The following is an 18,485-nucleotide window of genomic DNA, read 5'->3' on the forward strand; positions in this document are numbered from 1 at the left end:
ACATACATTTATGTATGTATGTATATATATACATATATGTATATATATATATATATTTCCTCCAAGAAGGAAGTCTAAAATATGAGAGATGGGTAGTTAGATTCAACTTGTCTCTGTTCATGGATTGAACTCAGATGCAATCATGAAACTATATAGGCTTCAGAGATATGGCCCCTTGGAAATGACTTAACACATATGGAAGGACCAAAGGCAGGTCTGTCTGATCCATCCTTGGATTAGCCAGTTGTGAAGCAGGTAATTGTGAGTATCATTGCACATTGAAGTGTGTACATGTGATGGTATCTCAGTCCTTTAGAGAATTTAGGATTTAGCTAGGAGTAGATTCAAAGGTGGAGGGGTGGAGATCACCTCCTTCACCTTGACTTACCTAGGCATAGTTCTTGACCTTTGTCTAATTGCTATAAAGTAGCCTGCTACTCTTCAAATATTACCAGATCAATCTGCAGCCTCCATTATTTAATGGAAGGAAAACAACACCTCAATGGTAGAGTATCTAGTCTAGCATAAACTTCAGTTTTTCTGGTGGTGTTGCATTGACTGCCCTATTCTTTGGTAGATTTCCCCCTCGTTTACAAAGGGAGATGTTCTTTATTCAATGGAACCACCTCAAATCAAATTCTTATTTCTTTTCATTTGAAGTTATAACAGTAAGATAAGAATAAGTGCAGCTACCCTGAAAAGTACTAGAATTTCATTTTCCATCAGCAGCTCTCCTTAACTTGACTCCAGATTGTAAGCTTGGGGACTAATTTTACTTATTTACTTACTTAAGTTTTCAACATTCATTTCCATGAAATTTTGAGTTCCAAATTTTCTCCCCATCTCTCCCCTCCTCCCCACCTCAAAACGTTAAGCACTCTAATTACCCCTATCACCAATCTGTCCTCCCTTCTAACATCCCTCCCTTCCCTTATCCCTATCTTCTCTTTTGTCCTGTAGGGCAAGATAACTTTCTATACCCCATTACCAGTATTTCTCATTTCCTAGTTGTATGCAAGAACAATACTTAACAGTTGTTCCTAAAACTTTGAGTTCCAGCTTCTCTTCCTTCCTCTCTCCCCATCCAGACCCACTGGGAAGGCAAACAATTCAATATAGGCCATATCAGTGGTTTTGCAAATGACTTCTGTAACAGTCGTGTTGTGTAAGACTAACTGTATTTCCCTCCATCCTATCCTGCCCCCCATTTCATCTACTCTCTCTTGACCCTGTCCCTTCCCAAGAGTGTTGACTTCTAATTGCTCCCTCCTCCCATTGCCCTCCCTTCCATCATCCCCCCTACCTTGCTTATCCCCTTCTTCCCCACTTTTCTGTATTGTAAGATAGGTTTTCATACCAAAATGAGTGTGCATTTTATTCCTTCCTTTAGTCGAACGTGATGAGAGTAAGCGTCATGTTTTTTCTCTCACCTCCCCCCTTTTCCCCTCCACTGAAAAGTCTTTTACTTGCCTCTTTTATGAGAGATAATTTGCCCCATTCCATTTCTCCCTTTCTCCTCCCAATATATTTCTCTCTCACCCCTTAATTTCATTTTTTTAAGATATGATCCCATCCTATTCGACTCATCCTGTGCTCTCTGTCTCTCTCTGTGTGTGTGTGTGTGTGTGTGTGTGTGTGTGTGTGTGTTATCCCACCAACTACCCAGATATTGAAAAAGGTTTCAAGAGTTACAAATATTGTCTTTTCATATAGGAATGTAAACAGTTCAACTCTAGTAAGTCCCTTATGATTTCTCTTTGCTGTTTACTTTTTCATGCTTCTCTTCATTCTTGTGTTTGAAAGTCAAATTTTTTTTTCAACTCTGCTCTTTTCATCAACAGTACTTGAAAGTCCTCTATTTCATTGAAAGACCATTTTTTCCCCTGATGTATTATACTCAGTTTTGCTGGGTAGGTGCTTCTTGGTTTTAGTCCTAGTTCCTTTGACTTCTGGAATAGCGTATTCCATGCCCTTTGATCCCGTAACGTAGAAGCTGCTGGCTCTTGTGTTATCCCGATTGTATTTCCACAGTACTGGAATTGCTTCTTTCTAGCTGCTTGCAATATTTTCTCCTTGACCTGAGAACTCTAGAATTTGGCCACAATGTTCCTAGGAGTTTCTCTTTTTGAATCTCTTTCAGGAGGTGATCAGTGGATTCTTTCAATATTTATTTTGCCCCCTGGTTCTAGAATATCTGGGCAGCTAACCTTGATAATTTCTTGAAAGATGATGTGTAGGCTCTTTTTTTGATCATGGCTTTCAGGTAGTCCCATAATTCTTAAATTGTCTCTCCTGGATCTATTTTCCAGGTCAGTTGTTTTTCCAATGAGATATTTCACATTATCTTCCATTTTTTCATTCTTTTGGTTTTGTTTTGTGATTTCTTGGTTTCTCATAAAGTCATTAGCTTCCATCTGTTCCATTCTAATTTTGAAAGAACTATTTTCTTCAGTGAGCTTTTGAACCTTCTTTTCCATTTGGCTAATTCTGCTTTTTAAAGCATTCTTCTCCTTATTGGGTTTTTGAACTTCTTTTGCCAATTGAGTTAGTCTATTTTTCAAGGTGTTATTTTCTTCAGCATGTTTTTGGGTCTCCTTTAGCAAGGTGTTGACCTGCTTTTGATGCTTTTCTTGCATCTCTCTCATTTCTCTTCCCAATTTTTCCTCCACCTCTCTTACTTGATTTTCAAAATCCTTTTTGAGCTCTTCCATGGCCTGAGATCATTGAATATTTATTTTGGATGTTTGGGATACAGAAACCTTGACTTTTATGTCTTTCCCTGATGGTAAGCATTGTTGTTCCTCATCTGAAAGGATGGGAGAAGATATCTGTTCATCAAGAAAGTAACCTTCTTTGGCCTTATTTTTTTTTCCTTTTTTGGGCATTTTCTCAACCAGTTACTTGACTTTTGGGTCCTTTGCCAAGAGTAGGGTATACTCTTGGGATCTGTAAGATCTCAGTTCCTCCAAGGTGGCACAATCAAGCATGTACACTGGTCTGGGAGTAGGGAGAGATTTTTGTGCCCAGAATCTTAGCAGAGTTTCCTCTTCACAACCACTTGGCCTTCAATTCTGGCAAGCCAGGACTGGTGGCTGAGATTCAGAAAAGCCTCTGCAGGGCTGCCATTCAGTGTGAGATAAAGATCAGCTGCTGCAGGGCCTCTACACAGGGCTGAGGTAAGAATCAGCTGCTCAGTGCCCCCAGGGGTTTTACAATTCAATAATGGATGCAGGCTGCTGTAGGGGCTGCTGTGGGAACTGCTACCTGCTAGATATGATTGCTTCTTGAGGCTGGAGCTATGGGAATGCCCTTCTCCCTTCTCGATCAGCTGAAAAAAACCCTGTCACTGACCTTTGGCCCCTGTGGGTTGAGGAATCTGAGAACCGCCACTACTGCGTCTTTCAGGTCACCCTGGGCTAGAAATCTCTTCCACTCTGTTGTTCTCCACTTCTGCTGCTCTAGAATTTGTTGAGAGTTTTTCATTATAGGTATTTTCTGGGCTGTGGGGGGAGAGCTAGCATATGTGTGTCTTTTTACTCCACCATCTTGGCTCAGCCCCCAAGGGACTAATTTTTAAATTTGTATCCCCAGAGCTTGGCAAAGTATGTGGCAATAGCAGGAATTAACTGGTATTTATTAACTTGAATTGGATTTTGAGATAGAGGATTTTGGTTTGGATCCCATTTTTTCTACCTGGATACTATGTGACCATAGAAAGGTCACTTAACTCCCCTGGGCCTCAGTTTACTCATCTGTAAAGTGAATGGGGCCAGAAGAGATGGAATCTAAGGCCCTTTCTAGATCTTAATCTCTGATTCTAAAATTATCCAGTCTTCCTCTCTTTTCTTTCCAAACTCTTTTATCCCTCATTTCCTGATTAATATTCCTAACATTAATTCCTCAGTGTCCCTGTATTGTCTAAAGAATATGGTTAAAATTCCTTATTCTTATATAGTCTAGCTCTACTCTGTCCCTCTAGTTTTATTTCAATTGATTTCCTTTGTACTATATTCTCTAGATGACTTAGGCTACTTTTCAGTCAGAGGATCATAGATTCAGAGCTGGAAGAGGCCTAAGAACTTATCTGGCCTAACTCCCTCATTTTGCAGATAAGGCAACTGACACTCATAGAGATTAAGTACTGGCCCAAGATCACAGAGATAATAACGATCATAACCAAGATAAATACCCAGGCCCTCTGCTTCCAAATACAGCATATTTTCCAGGGCACCAAGATGCCCCACCTCTGAACACATCTCGTACTTTCTTGCCTTTGTTTTCACAGTTCATTGCATATATAATGGTCTCCTTTTCAATCTTGGCAATGAGATTCTTAAAGAAAGACTCCAGGTCCAAAAAGAAGGTCCCTAAATGAAACAGAGTCTGCTCCCAGATTACAAAAGTGTTTGTTGTCTGAGAAGAAGAACTTGAGCAGCAGAGTTTATAAAGGGAGCAGAGAGGGAGTGAGAGTTCTCAGCTGCTCAAAGAGGGTTTGGAAAAAGGTAAGATATTAATAGTTTCTAGAGGCTTTTGAGCAGGGAGTGGGGAGGGGTGTTGAGGGAAGGGGGACATCTATAGACACAACAAACAGGATGTTTAGAAAGTCCCAAGCAAGGCCTTGAGTCTGTTGCTGATGCTCAAGGTTGCCTTTGACCCAGTCAAGTTTGGTTCTGTGGTTTCAGGTAGCTACAAGCATCTCCAAATCCAGCTAGAGTTCACTTGTAAAGGATCATTCATTACATTCAATTGTAATGAAATTACAAGTTTTACATTCTTGTAAAGGTATGTCAAGCAGCCCTTGGCTTCAGAAATCTTTCTGATTAGCTGGTTGTTGTGTATCTCCATTGTTCTGCTCCACTATAAAGAAGGGAAGCTCTAACACATCTAACAGGTTAATATAAGCCCACATTCACTAGATATATACTAAGTAGGGATCTACTCTAATTCCCACGTTCTACAGATGAGAAAACAGAGGTACCAAAAAGTGAAATATTTTAAATTCATGAAGTGCTTTAGGGACAGAACTGAAATTAGAAGCTAGGACTCCAGGCTCCTATTCCAGTGTTCTTCTTCTTTTTAAGTTAGATTTTATTCTATTTTCAAAAATGTACTTCTTCTCTTTCCCACATCACTTTCCCATACTATACCACCTCCCCTCCATTGACAGAGAAAGAAAAATAAAACCCTTGTTAAATGTATGTATAATGAAGAAAAAATAATTCTGCATTTGTTAGGACCAAAAAGCTATGTTTCAGTCTGCACTCTGAGTCTAGTATCTCTTTATTAGGAGGTGGATAACCTGTTTCATCATGTTTCTTGCTATTGTCATTCAGCTGAGTCCAGCTGACCCCATAGGCAATATGACTTGTGGGCTTTTCTTGGCAAAGATCCTGGAGTGGTTTGCCATTTCCTTATACCATCTCATGAAACCTCTGGAATTTGGGTTAGTTATTATATTGGTCATATTTTCCAAGTCTTTCAAAGTTAATTGTCTGCAACACTGTAGTCATTGTATAAATTGTTCCATTGGTTTTGCATACTTCACTTTGCATTCATTCATATAAGTCTTCTCATTTTTATCTAAAACTATTCCCCATGTCATTTCTTACAGCACAGTAGTATTTGGTCATGCCATATCCACATAGCGTAACTTGTTCAGCCATGTCATAATTGAATATTGTTTCCATTGTACCTCACTAATTCCTCTAGGCAAAAGTAACTTCGACCTTCTCTGAAATTCTGAAGTACTTTGTACCTCTCATGACCTCTCTTCTCTTTTCATATTGTATAGCTGTATCTTCCTAAATATTATCTCTCCTACTACTGTAAACACCTAAGGTAGATGTCTTGAGGCAGCTAGTTGGTTTAGTGGTTACAGCTCTGGCATGGAGGTGGGAAGACCTGAGTTTAAATCAGATCTCAGACACTTACTAGCTGTGTGACTTTAGACAAACCACTTAACCTCTGTTTGCTTTAATCCACTGGAGAAGGAAATGATAAAATATTCCAGTATCTTTGCCAACAAAACCCCATGGGGAAGCGGAGTCAAGATGGCAGGGGAAAGGCAGAGGCCTGACTTCTCCCCCAAATCCCTCTAAACACCTTTAAGTAATGCCACAAAACAATTCCTGGAGCAGCAGAACCCACGAAAGGATAAGGTTAAATAATTATCCAGCCAAAGACAACTTAGAAGGTCAGCAGCAAAGACCTGAGACACCTGGGTGGAGAGCAGTCCAGTGCAGGCCATGCCAACACAAAGCCAACCTCAACAAATCAGGAACAGGCCTTAGGAGTCCTTGAATCCAAAGTGGCAGCAACTGCTTCCAGAGTTCTCTACCCAAAGATGGTAAGAAGGTCAAACAACTGGTCAGAAGGAGATTACAGTAGTCTTTTTGCCAGCATTGAACTAGGACTCTATTGCTCTGTCCATACTGGGATCCAGGTCCCAATCCTCTTCCCAAGGTGAAGAGGAACATTAGAGCACCAGAGCTTGTGTCTGCAGTAGATTGGGATCTTTGTCATAGTTCCAGGGCAGAAAAGAGTCCTCGTGGTTGCTCACAGAGTAGTAAATACTCCTCTCCCTAGATCATACCACTTTAGTAGAGCTAAAAACTTACCAGTGCCTAGGAGTATCTCTAAAAACAGTTGCACAGAACCCCAGAAGCTTGAGACAGTGTACCCTCCACCCTAGAAGCAGAGATCTACTTTAACAAAGAATTAAAAGTCAAGACATAGACTGGGAAAACGAGCAAACAAAAGAAAAATATTTTGACCATAAAAAGTCATAGTATGACAAGGAAAATCAAAACACACACCCAGAAGATAAAGTCAAAGCTCCTACATCCAGAGTCTCCAAGAAAAATATGAATTGTTCTTAGGCCATGGAAGAGCTCAAAAAGGATTTTAAAATTCAAGTAAGAGAGGTAGAGGAAAAAATAGGAAGAGTAATGTGAGTGCTACAAGAAAATTATGAAAAACAAGTCAACAGCTTGATAAAGGAGACAAAACAAATGTTAAGAAAATACCTTAAAAAACACTAGGTCAAATGGTAAAAGAGGTCCATAGAGTCAATGAGGAAAATATTACCTTAAAAAGCAGAATTGGTCAAAATAGAGAAAGAGGCCCAAAAATTCACTGAAGAAAATAAACCTTCTTAAAAAAGTAGTATTGGCCAAACGGAAAAGGAAGTATAAAAGTTCAGTGAGGAAAATAATTCCTTAAAAATTAGATTGGAGCAAATGGAAGCTAATGATGTAATGAGAAATCAAGAAATTATAAAACAAAACCAAAAGAATGAAAAAAATAGAAAACAATGTGAAATATCTCATTAGAAAAACAAGTGACCTGAAAAACAGATCCAGGAGAGATGACTTAAAAATTACTGAACTATCCGAAAGCCATGATCAAAAAAGAACCTAGACATCAAATTTTAAGAAATCTAGGAAAATTTCCCTGATATTCTGGAACCAGAGGGTAAAACAGAAATTGAAAGAATCCACCAATCACCTCCTGAAAGAGATTCCTAAATGAAGACTGCCAGGAACATTATGGTCAAATTCTGCAACTTCCAGGGCAAGGAGAAAATATTGCAAGTAACCAGAAAGAAACAATTCAAGTACCATGGAGCCACAGACAGGATAATACAAGATTTAGCAGATTCTATATTAAAGGATCAGAGGGCTTAGAATGTGATGTTCTGGAGGGCAAAAGAGTTAAGATTACAACTAAGTATCACCTACCCAGCAAAACTGAGTAAAATCTTTCAGAGGAAAAATTGATATTCAATGAAGTAGAGGACATTCAAGCATTCCTGATGAGAAGATCAGAGCTGAATAGAAAATCTGACTTTCAAATACAAGACTCAAGAGAAGCATAAAAAGGTAAATTGGGAGGGGAAATCATAAGGGACTTAAACTATTTACATTCCTACATAGGAAGGTGATACTTGTAACTCATAAGAACTTTCTAATTATTAGGGCAGTTAGGAGTATATATAAACAGAGGGTACAGGTATGAGCTGAATATGAAGGGATGATATCTAAAAGAGTAAAATTAAAGTGTGATAAAAGAATATATTGAGAGAAAGGGAGAGGTAAAATGGTGTAAATTATCTCATAAAAGAGGCAAGAAAAAGCTTATACAGTGGAAGCAAAGAAGGGGGATTTGAGGGGAAGTGAGTGAATTTTACTCTCATCAGAATTGGCTCAAAGAGGGAATAACATACACACTCGATTGGTTATAGAAATCTACCTTACCCTACATGAAAGTAGTAGGGAAGGGGATAAGAGAAGAGGGGGAAGTTATAGAAGGGAGGGTAGATTGGGGGAGGTGGGTAGTCAGAAGCAAAACACTATTGAGGATGGAAAGGGTGAAAGGAGAGAACCAACAGAATAATTGGGAGGGGGGAAAAGGATGGAGGGAAATACAGTTAGCAATAGTAATGGTGAAAAAAATTTAAAGAGAATTTCTCTTTTCTGAAACATATACAGAACTGAGTCAAATTTATAAAAATAAGAGACATTCCCCAATTGATAAATGATCAAAAGATGTGAACAGTTTTCAGATAAAATAATCAAAGCTATCTATGCTCCAATTCTCCATTAATTGGGGAAATAAAAATTAAAACAGCTCCGAGGTACTACTTATTAGATTGGCTAATAGGACAGAAAAGGAAAATGACAAATGTTGGAGGGTTTGTTGGGAAAAGAGACATTAAAGCATTGTTAATAGATTTATGAACTGATTTAACCATTCTTAGATTAATTTGGAATTATGCACAAAAGGCTATAAAACTATGCATATCCTTTGACCTGGCAATATTAGATCTATATCCCCAAAGAGATAAAACACACATCCACACACCTACACACACATCCACACACACACACACACACACACACACACACACACATACACACACAAGAAGGAAAAGGAGCTAAATGTATAAAAATATTTATAGCAGCTCTTTTCTGGAAGCAAATAATTGGAAACTGAGAAGAGACCCATCAATTGGGGAATGGCTGAAAAAATTGTGGTAGGTGATTATGACAGAATACTAATGGTAAAAAATGATGATTAGGATGCTCTCAGAAAAACCTCGAAAGACAGACATGAATTGATGCAAAGCAAAATGTACTGTGTACAAAGTCGCAATAATACTGTAAGATGATCAGCTGTGAATGTCACTGCTTCTCAGCAATACAATGATCTAAAAGAACTCTGAAGGACTTATGACAAAAAAAATTATCCCCAGAAAAAGAATTGATGGTGTCTAAAAACACATAGAAGCATACTTTTTTAAACTTTCCTTATTTTTCTTGAGGTTTTTTTTTTGTCTGTTTTCTTTAACAACACGACTATTATGGATATGTTTTGCATGACTGCACATAACCTGTATGGAATTGCTTGCCTTCTCAAAGGGGTGTGGGAGTGAGGAGGAAGGAAGGGAGAGAAGAGAGAACTCAAAGTTTTTAAAAACAAAATGTTACAAATTGTTTTTACATGGAACTGGGGGAAATAAAATACTAAATAAAAATTTTTAAAAGGAGAAAAAGAAAACCCATGGTAAGAGTCAAATATGGTTAAAGCACAACAAGGTACAGGGACCATGTGTAATTCATCTTTGTATTTCCCTCAGTATCTAGCTCAGTGTCTTTTACAGAGTAGAAGATGCTCAATAATTACTTTTTGGAATGAATTTGGAATGAATTACAGGAAAATGAATGAATCAAATTTTTACTAAGTTGCTACTTTTTATCTATCTCTGGGTTGGTTTGTAGAGGTAGGGGAACCTGTGGTCACAAGGCCACTTGTGTCCCTCTAGGTCCTCAAGAGCAGCCCTTTCACCGAATCCAAATTTCACAGAGCAAATCCCCTTAATAAAAGGATCAAACTTGGGCTCAGTCAAAAAGCCACGCCTGAACACCTAAAAGAGACTACATGTGGCTTCAAGCTAGTAGGGTCCCCACCCCTGGATGGAACGCAAGGACCATGAGACAAAGACCCTTTTTTCAAAGCCCTAACACTGCAGTTTGTCAGGATTGTGGGGTGGGTGGGTGGAGGTAGTAGAGGTAACACTTGAATAAATGAGAGAACAATGAAGTATAAAATTTTGTTGTGTGGGTCTCTTAACTATAGTAACTTAGAAAAGATCAAAGCAACTGGAATAGTTAAAAAGGTCCTCTCCTCATGTTTTTTACCCAGGTACAATGTAAGCTTTGTGAGGGTAGGGACTTTTTTTCCTTTGTGTCCCCATCCCCAGGACAGAGTCTCACACTTAAATGATTTTTGTGATTGATTGAATTGGAACTTGACGTCAGCCTTTACAGATTTGCATAGTGAAAGCAGTGAAAAAGAACTTTCCAGGCAGGAGGGCTAGCATGAACCGAGTCACACGCTGATTGGGGAACAATCTATTGTATTCAAACCATAGTGAGGAGATTTGTTATCATGAATTGTAGGGTACAAATTGGGCATTGGTGAGAAAGAAGTATGGTCATATAAGGTGAGGCCAGACTGTAGAGGACCTCAAAAGACAGGCAGAAGAATAACCAAAAAAATCATATATTTTATAGTTTTTAAAAGTGTTACAAAGCATTTCCCTCACATAGTACCAATATTACCTCTCTTATTTTACAGATGAGGAAACTGAGCTCAGAAAATGACTTGCCATACAACTAGGAAGTGTAAGAGCTGAGATTTGTGCACAGTTTCCATAGTCCAAGTAGAATATTCTTTCCACTAAACCATGTTGCCATGGTACACTCTTAAACTGGGAAACCTCATAGTGAAAACAATATTTCAGAGAGGCAATTTTATTCTTTATGATTTAGATATGGAAAAGTAGAAAGCCATGTATCAAGGCAATATCACTTAGCCATGTTGTCTTTGAATAAATAAATGGTATGTGAATAAAATAAATAAATGATATATAAATAAAATAAAGATTAAAAATCCCTCATGGAGGAGTTTTAGACTTGTTTTTGGAGAGATTCTAATTGTATGAAGAAAGACTTTTGTAGTCTGACGGATGTTAAATTGATAGTTCTGCAGATGTTTGAGCTGGCTTTGTTTATTGTGGTTTTGATGAAGCTAACTTGATATATGCTAGTTCTCCTGATTTATTGGGTTTATTGGACCCAATTTTAAAGTTCCTCCTCTGCCGATAACAAAAATGAATTAAATCAAATTTTGCCAGAGTAGAAACTATATAGTCAGACTTAAAAAGCAATTGACTAATGAATATTTCATCAATACCTATATAGCAAGGTAGAATTACAATTGTTGAAAGTTATAATAGTTTTTTGTATTAGAATCCTCTAATTATATATGAAAACTATGAGTTATGTTACTTTAAAGAATTTGTACTTGTTAATAATATGGGAATTCAGAGTTGAGTTCTAAAGACTTTGCAAGTTTAATTTTTTCCTTTAAATTTGCATAATTATTCTATCCATTTCTAATAAGGCCATGAGTCAAAATTCATTCTTTAGTTATATGGTGTCACTAAAAATTTTTGTTTTTAATTACTTTTATATATGTTTTTAATTGAAGTTTTTGTTTTTGTTAATGCATTCTTATATTCCAGTTCTAGTATGATTGTGTTAATTTTGGAAAATAAATTAATATCAAATAAGAATGAAGTACTCTGATGGCATCTTGATAAATACATTGGCTTAACTTTTTCATAAATTTTTGTGCTTATTTCAGTACTGGAACTGATTTTCTAATGTACAAAACGCAGATGAAAATAAAGACAAGGGAATCTAAGTAAAGCACAACAATGCATAAGTGCAGTGAAAAGTATTCTTACATTTACATAATGGATTTACTCCACCACCCCTACTCTTTCATAGAGACAAAAATCTGTGTGTACAATAAATAATTATACCACATCATCAATATCTTACATTTAACTGCATTGGAAGTAACACTTTTCATTACTATTAAGAAAAAGGGAGAAAATTTAAATTATGAGGTTTATCAAGATGGCTCTGGATACATAAATCTAATTTTCCCAGAAATTCCATTTTTAAAGTGTTGAATTCATTTTTTAAAGGAACAAGTGCTTTACTGCTTTATAGAGAATAAGGATCCGATAAAGCAATTAGTAATTAAACGAAGATGCTCTACCGGCTGATGGAAGGAAAGAGTCTTTCTAGAGCCCTATTTTGGAAATATCTACAACTGAATTAAATTAAATACGTATTTTAAATGCTTATTGTGTGTAAGACTTTATCCTATGTATTGGGCACATATAGAGACAAATTCATATTTTATTAAGTGAGAGTCAAAGTCTTGAAAATTTTCGTTATCTGGCTGCATGTAGAATGTTATTTAAGGATATAATTACATTAGGAGGATTATACATGTATCTGTGACTTCTCCTTTCCCTCAGCTCCAGCCTGTTTGGAAACACAGGACATCGTTCTTTTTCTGCCTTCCTACCCCCAACCACTACCATCACCAGCATTGTTACCTTTATAAAACCCAGAAATTTCAATGCCTAAAATCAGAGATTTATAATGGAATTTTAAAAATAATAATTAAAAACCCTTTTCTTCATCTCCATATCTTATATCATCCTATTAACTTGCCTATGATTGTCACTAATAATACTTATGCAGACCACTCTAAATTGTGCCTTTAAAACAAACAACAAAACTCTTGCCTTACTTTAATTAAACATCAGTCCTCATGACATCTTGGTCACCTGCCATTGTTCCCACTAGACAGGTTTGTAAAGTTCAGGCAAAGATAGAGGTGACTCATAGCTTTGCCAATCCTATAGGTTGGTTATGAAATAAATATAACTAATGAAAAATCCATGAGTTTGAGGCTGGTCTTTCTCGGAACACTATTTCCCCTATGTCCAATTTCCATCTCCTTTAAAGCTTATGGTTGAAATATTGGCTATTTATACATCTTTTTTTTTTTTTTTTTTACGAATTAGGTATTGTGACATATTTTGAAAGGTAGCATTGTGATAATGAAGAGTGCTGAGGTTGGTGTCTGGAAGACCTGTGTTTGAATCTGGACACTGATTCTTATTACTGTGTGACCCATAGCAAGTCATTTATCTGAATCCTTGTCTATAAAAGGGGAATTACTATATAATATTCTCATTTTCCTCTACTTGGAGTTGTTGGGCCTGAAGGCTTTATAGGAGTGTACCTTGGTTAGTACCAAATTAAATAGATCCAACTATAATAGCGCTGAAGGTACTTAACTCCTCCCCCGCGCTGGAATCAACTCCCACAGGAACTAAGAAATATGTGTCAATATGATTTCTAATCTACACACCAAGTCACTCCCCTACTCTCCAGCTGTAGCACACAAAGGGTGGGGAAGAAGGGAGGGGAGATAGCTGATAAGCGACCCTCCCTTGCCCGAGGGCGATGACTTTCTATTGCAAGTGACCTGCTGGCTAACAGAATGATTAAAGTTGGGGGCTAAGAATTTCTGAATGCCTCTTAAAATTCCTGGTTTTCTGGAGAGAAAAGTGTAGTGTAGTGTAGTGGTGTGTGTGTGCGTGTGTGTGTGTGTGTGTGTGTGTGTGTGTGTGTGTTCGTTTGCGGGGAGGAGGGGGAAGGAAAGGACTATGTGCCAGAGTGAGTGCATATGTTTCAGCAAGAGCAGTGTTGGGCAAGGAGAGTTGGGCTGAGTTGGAGCCTTGTTTTAGAAGCAGCAGTTGCCAGCAGCAGAAGCAGGACCAGGTCCCAGCCTGACGCAAACCTGCCAGCAAGTAGCAGCGCCCCAAACACGAGGCAGGCGCCCCGGCGCGCGGTCGCAGCTGTCTCTCCACCCCAGAAGCCCCGGGCTGGTCCAGGAGAGGGAGCACAAAGGCAGGCGGCGGCAGTGGCACAGAGCGGACCACTCTATCTCTGGTGCCACAAATGCGCGGCTCCTTCTCAGAGCCCCACCTGAGAGCGCGCCTGGCAGGGCTGAGAGAGGACGGGTGGAGGAAGCGACGGCAGCACCAGCAGCAGCAGCAGCAGCAGCAGTAGCATCAGCATCCTTAGCGCTGCTCCTCGAGCGCCCCTCCCCCGCCCTCCTCGCCTCCCACCCGCTGTCTGCGAGAGGCAGCCGGGCTGCAAGGGAACCCATCGAGGGTAATATGTTCCCGCGGCGACTCCTCGCGTGCGTGTCCTTGGCCCCGGGTTCGGCGCCGCAGCTCCTCCTCGTTTCTTCTGCTCCCGCCGCCGCCGCCGCTCCTCTCCTAAGCTCTCTCCATCTCCATCCCTGCCGCTGCCGCTGCTCCTGATGGATGCCGGGGAGTGCTGCATTGCTTAAGCGCTTCTCCCCCACCTCCCCTTTTGCTGGTAGGGTAGGGGCCCTGGGTGCTGCTCTTTCGCCTCCCTTCATTTAGGGGGGTTTATTGCCTAGCCAGAGACATTTCGGTTTTCTTTTTCCCCTTTCTTTTTTTCTTTCCCCTCCACCCTGAGACGATGTAGATTCACTGGGGAGAGATCCCACCTAGGCGGGAGTGGGGCTAGGCGGCTTAGATAAAAGGCTGAGAGGAGGAGGGAGAGGAGGAGGTAGTGGAGGGGGAGCCCACGCTGCTGCTGCTGCTGCTGCTGCTGCTGTTGCTGCCACCGCCACCGCCACCGCCACCGAAATTTTTGCTGGTACCATATGAGATCACTGTATACCAAAGGGAGAGGGGGAGATAATCAGCTTTACCCAGATCCCTCTACTTGGATCAAAGAGATTTTAAATACAAACCTACAGCTCGTCTTTTTTTTTTTTTAAATTAAATGGCACAAAGATGCAGTTTTGAATAAGCAAAAAGATAAGTAGGCTCCCTCCCCCTCCTCTTTTCTTTCCTTTCTTTTTTTTCCTCTAAAGATTGTCTCTCCCCGCCCCGGAACTCTGCTGAAGAGCCACTTTATTATTAATCAGAATTCCCATCTCTATCTAGGGCTCTGCCTTCTGTGGGGACTGCAGCAGCACCAGAGTATTGGGTCTGAGATGTGCGTGGGGGTTGTTTTTATTATATCTTAGAAGAGAAGAGAGGAAGACAGCGGCAAGATACCAGGGGCTGTTTGGGGTAGTAGGAGGAGTAGAAGAGAGCTGGAAACTACAGGGGGACACATCCCCTAAAGAGAAGGGAGCAGGAGTGGGACATTTTGGGGGGGGGAGGGAGCGGAGTGTGGTGGAAGATAAGCTGAAGCAACAGGGTACCACATCTTATAGGAAGACAAATTGTTTCCTGTAAAGAAAGGGGAGTCAGCAGTAGCAGCCAGGGTTCAAGGGGGTAGAGCGTGTGGCAGAGAACAGACTGGTCAACCAGAAACAAGAGGAGACAAGGAACTGGAGCACAATGACTCATTTACAAGCAGGTCTATCTCCAGAGACACTGGAAAAAGCCCGACTGGAACTGAATGAGAACCCAGACACCTTGCACCAGGACATTCAGGAGGTGCGGGATATGGTCATCACCAGGCCAGATATTGGTTTCCTTCGCACGGATGATGCCTTCATCTTACGCTTCCTGCGGGCCAGGAAGTTTCATCACTTTGAGGCTTTCCGCCTCCTGGCCCAGTACTTTGAATACAGACAGCAGAATCTGGACATGTTTAAAAGCTTTAAGGCCACTGACCCTGGCATCAAACAGGCTCTGAAAGATGGCTTTCCTGGAGGACTAGCCAATCTTGACCACTATGGCAGGAAGATCCTAGTCCTCTTCGCAGCCAACTGGGACCAGAGCAGGTAAATCTTCAATCCAGTCCTTGCTGTAGGCCAAACTTTTGCAAGGAAGCTGGGAGAAATTCCTTTAATAATCCATTTCTTGGGGTTTAAATTAAGCAGAGCACATAGGTTCTGAGATATGATAACTTTTTTATGTGGGCACCAGAAGCTGGGGTTGGGAAAGAAGCTTTCAGAAATCACAGGGGGAAAGAGAGCCAACTCCTTTAACCAATTCAATTTCATAAACATTTATGAAGAACCTACTACTTTCAGAGCACCTTGGTAAGAAGTGTGTGTATGGGGGAGGGAACATAGGACATTTAGGTATGTTGCCTGCCCCTAACATGTTTTACTAGCCAGTCCCTATTGGTTGGTAGGATTATGGTCAGACTTGCATAATCATATTGTGGAGGTTTAGCCAAGTAGCACCATAGAGAATATCCTTATCCCTATTTTCTATTTCATAACCTCCTAAGAAAGTTTACTGGGCTCTTGAGAAATGAGAATAGAAATATGCTTTTACTTCCTTACCCTCTGTTTCTAAAATGTTCTTAAGAGACATTCCTATATATCTTGTGTTGCCTAAATACTTGATTTTTTAAGGAAATATTCAGCTATATGCAAGTAGTTACATGACTCGGGGACATTTCTGCTTAGTGATGTGTAGATGAGGGATAATATGATGGGCTACTTCAATAAAACATCCCTTTGGTAGGCTAGGGATGGTTTAAAAACACTGAAAAGAAAACATGATTGGTGTGCTTATTCCTACATCTGTCACTAATATTAAACAACAAAAAATATGCTTAATGTTGTTCACAGCAGTGGGTGAAAAAAGCAGAAAACATTTAGATGAGTTCACGGGGAAATTCCTTTAGATATCTGGGTATTTTAAAAAAGAGAGATGCATTACCACACTATTTAGATTTTGATGCTAGTCAAAAGAATGCAAACCAATTCTTTTCTACTTTCCTATTTTGAAGTATTTTCCCAGGTTGAAAAATGTGTCAAGTTCAAAAAGACTTTTGTACTACTTAGTACCAGCTAATGTTCAAAGTTAAATGGGAGACTTAAAATTATATTGAGCACTGTTATTTATAATGAGTATTTTCCTTTATAAAAAAGGTTATTTTTTTTTTACAGGTCCCTTTTGGATAGCTTAAGTCTATCTTTGGAGCTTTTTATAAAATATTTTTTCACACTGATTAAGAGGGTTTATAGATAACCTTTCTTATTCTTGGAATTTTAGAATATAAACCTTTGTTTTCAGGAACAACTGATTTTCAACACTGTAGTGTGTGTATGTGTGTATGTGTGTATGTGTGTGAGTGTGTGTGTGCATGTGTGTGTATGAATGAATCTGTATTATGAAGATGTGGCAATTTGTTCCTGTTATGTCCAAGTAAACTCTGATTGTTTCTTAGATAAACATGATGGCAAAAGTCATGCCTGAAGAAAGACAGTTAAGAGTCAAGACTCATTGTGTGGTTGGTGGGGTGTATTGTGAAGCATGGCTGCGAAAGTGATTTTAGTATGAAGATGTTCTGCTCTAATACAAGGTACTCATTTGTGAAGGTTTGGGGTTGAGATGCCTCAAATGGCAGTAGTTACTTTTCTCCAGGTTTTTTTTTTAATGAGGAAAGAATGCTTAAAGTGATCTATTGGATACCATGTTTTGAAATCTATTTCTTTCAAAAGTGACATAACTACACTTGAAGAAGTAAGTTTTGGGAATATGTAAGCCATCAACTGGACAAATCAAAATGTAAAGATTCATTTAGAGAGAGGTAACATTTTATATGCCAGTTAAATGGAGAATGTGGGTTTTATTTAATTATAAGAAAAGGGAATTGGGAACTGGGAAAATTTTTAATTTAAACACCATATAGGGTGAGTTATAGGCAAAATTCCAAAGGGAATTTCATTCACAGTGACACAAATACGTAAGAAACTTACTTTCAATTAATTCTATATGTGAGCTGATATTCATCTACTGAGTTAAAGAAAAATCTGAGATGACCTCATGGTTTAGTATAACAATCACTATAGCTGAATTTTAGCTTTACCTCTGCTGTTAACTAACTCTGTGATCCTGGGTCCCTTAACTTCTCAGAGCTGTTTGCTCCTCAGTAAAAGGATATTGGATTAAATTCTCTTCAAGAACTTTCCAAACTCTAGATTTTTATGAACATAGTTTCAGCTTTACATGGGAAGGTAGGAATTCCGAAACTCTTTAAAAGAGTTGTATTTTATTAATGATTTTCTTCCATTTGTATAAGTATAGGTTTTTTTTTTGGTGATAGAAAGTGATTTATTGATTATCATGAAAATTAGTTTCACCTAATAAACCAAATGTGTTCATATTTTTTTCACTTAAGTGAAAGTAGAAAGATCATAACATACAATTATATAAAATTATGGGTTTCATTCGTTCAACAAAGCTTTTTTGAGAGCTGATTATATGCAAGACCCTTAAAAATTTTAGAATTGGAAGAGACCTGAATTCTAAGTAAGAAAAACAACTTTGGAACAATTAAGAAAATCTGGAATATTAAAGTCAGTTGGTATGCAATATTAGATATTAGAAAACAGAGTTTGAGTTGGAAGAGACCCCAGATGTCACCATTTTACAGATAAAGAATTTGAGGCCAAAGATATCATGGAATCATAGATCATACATAGATTCAGAGCTGGAAAGGACCTCAGGGGCTGTTAAGTCCTATCCCTCCATTTTACAGATCAGAAAATTGGAGTGTAAAACAGGGAAATGAAATGAGTTTACCAGATCATACAAA

At 38.9% G+C, this 18,485-nt stretch overlaps 1 protein-coding gene across 1 annotated transcript in view; it reads left to right on the forward strand.

The window, feature by feature from the left end:
- Positions 1 to 13,394: 13,394 nt before the first annotated feature.
- Positions 13,395 to 18,485, forward strand: part of CLVS2 (clavesin 2) — a 116,897-nt gene continuing 111,806 nt past the window's right edge. The window contains exon 1 of the mRNA XM_072643192.1: positions 13,395 to 15,711. Within this exon, the coding sequence (XP_072499293.1) occupies positions 15,323 to 15,711 (389 nt within the window). The 5' untranslated portion in view covers positions 13,395 to 15,322. The remainder of the gene's footprint in view (positions 15,712 to 18,485) is intronic.

Source organism: Notamacropus eugenii, chromosome 2, assembly GCF_028372415.1.
Source record: "Notamacropus eugenii isolate mMacEug1 chromosome 2, mMacEug1.pri_v2, whole genome shotgun sequence".
Classification (NCBI taxonomy): Eukaryota; Metazoa; Chordata; class Mammalia; order Diprotodontia; family Macropodidae; genus Notamacropus; species Notamacropus eugenii.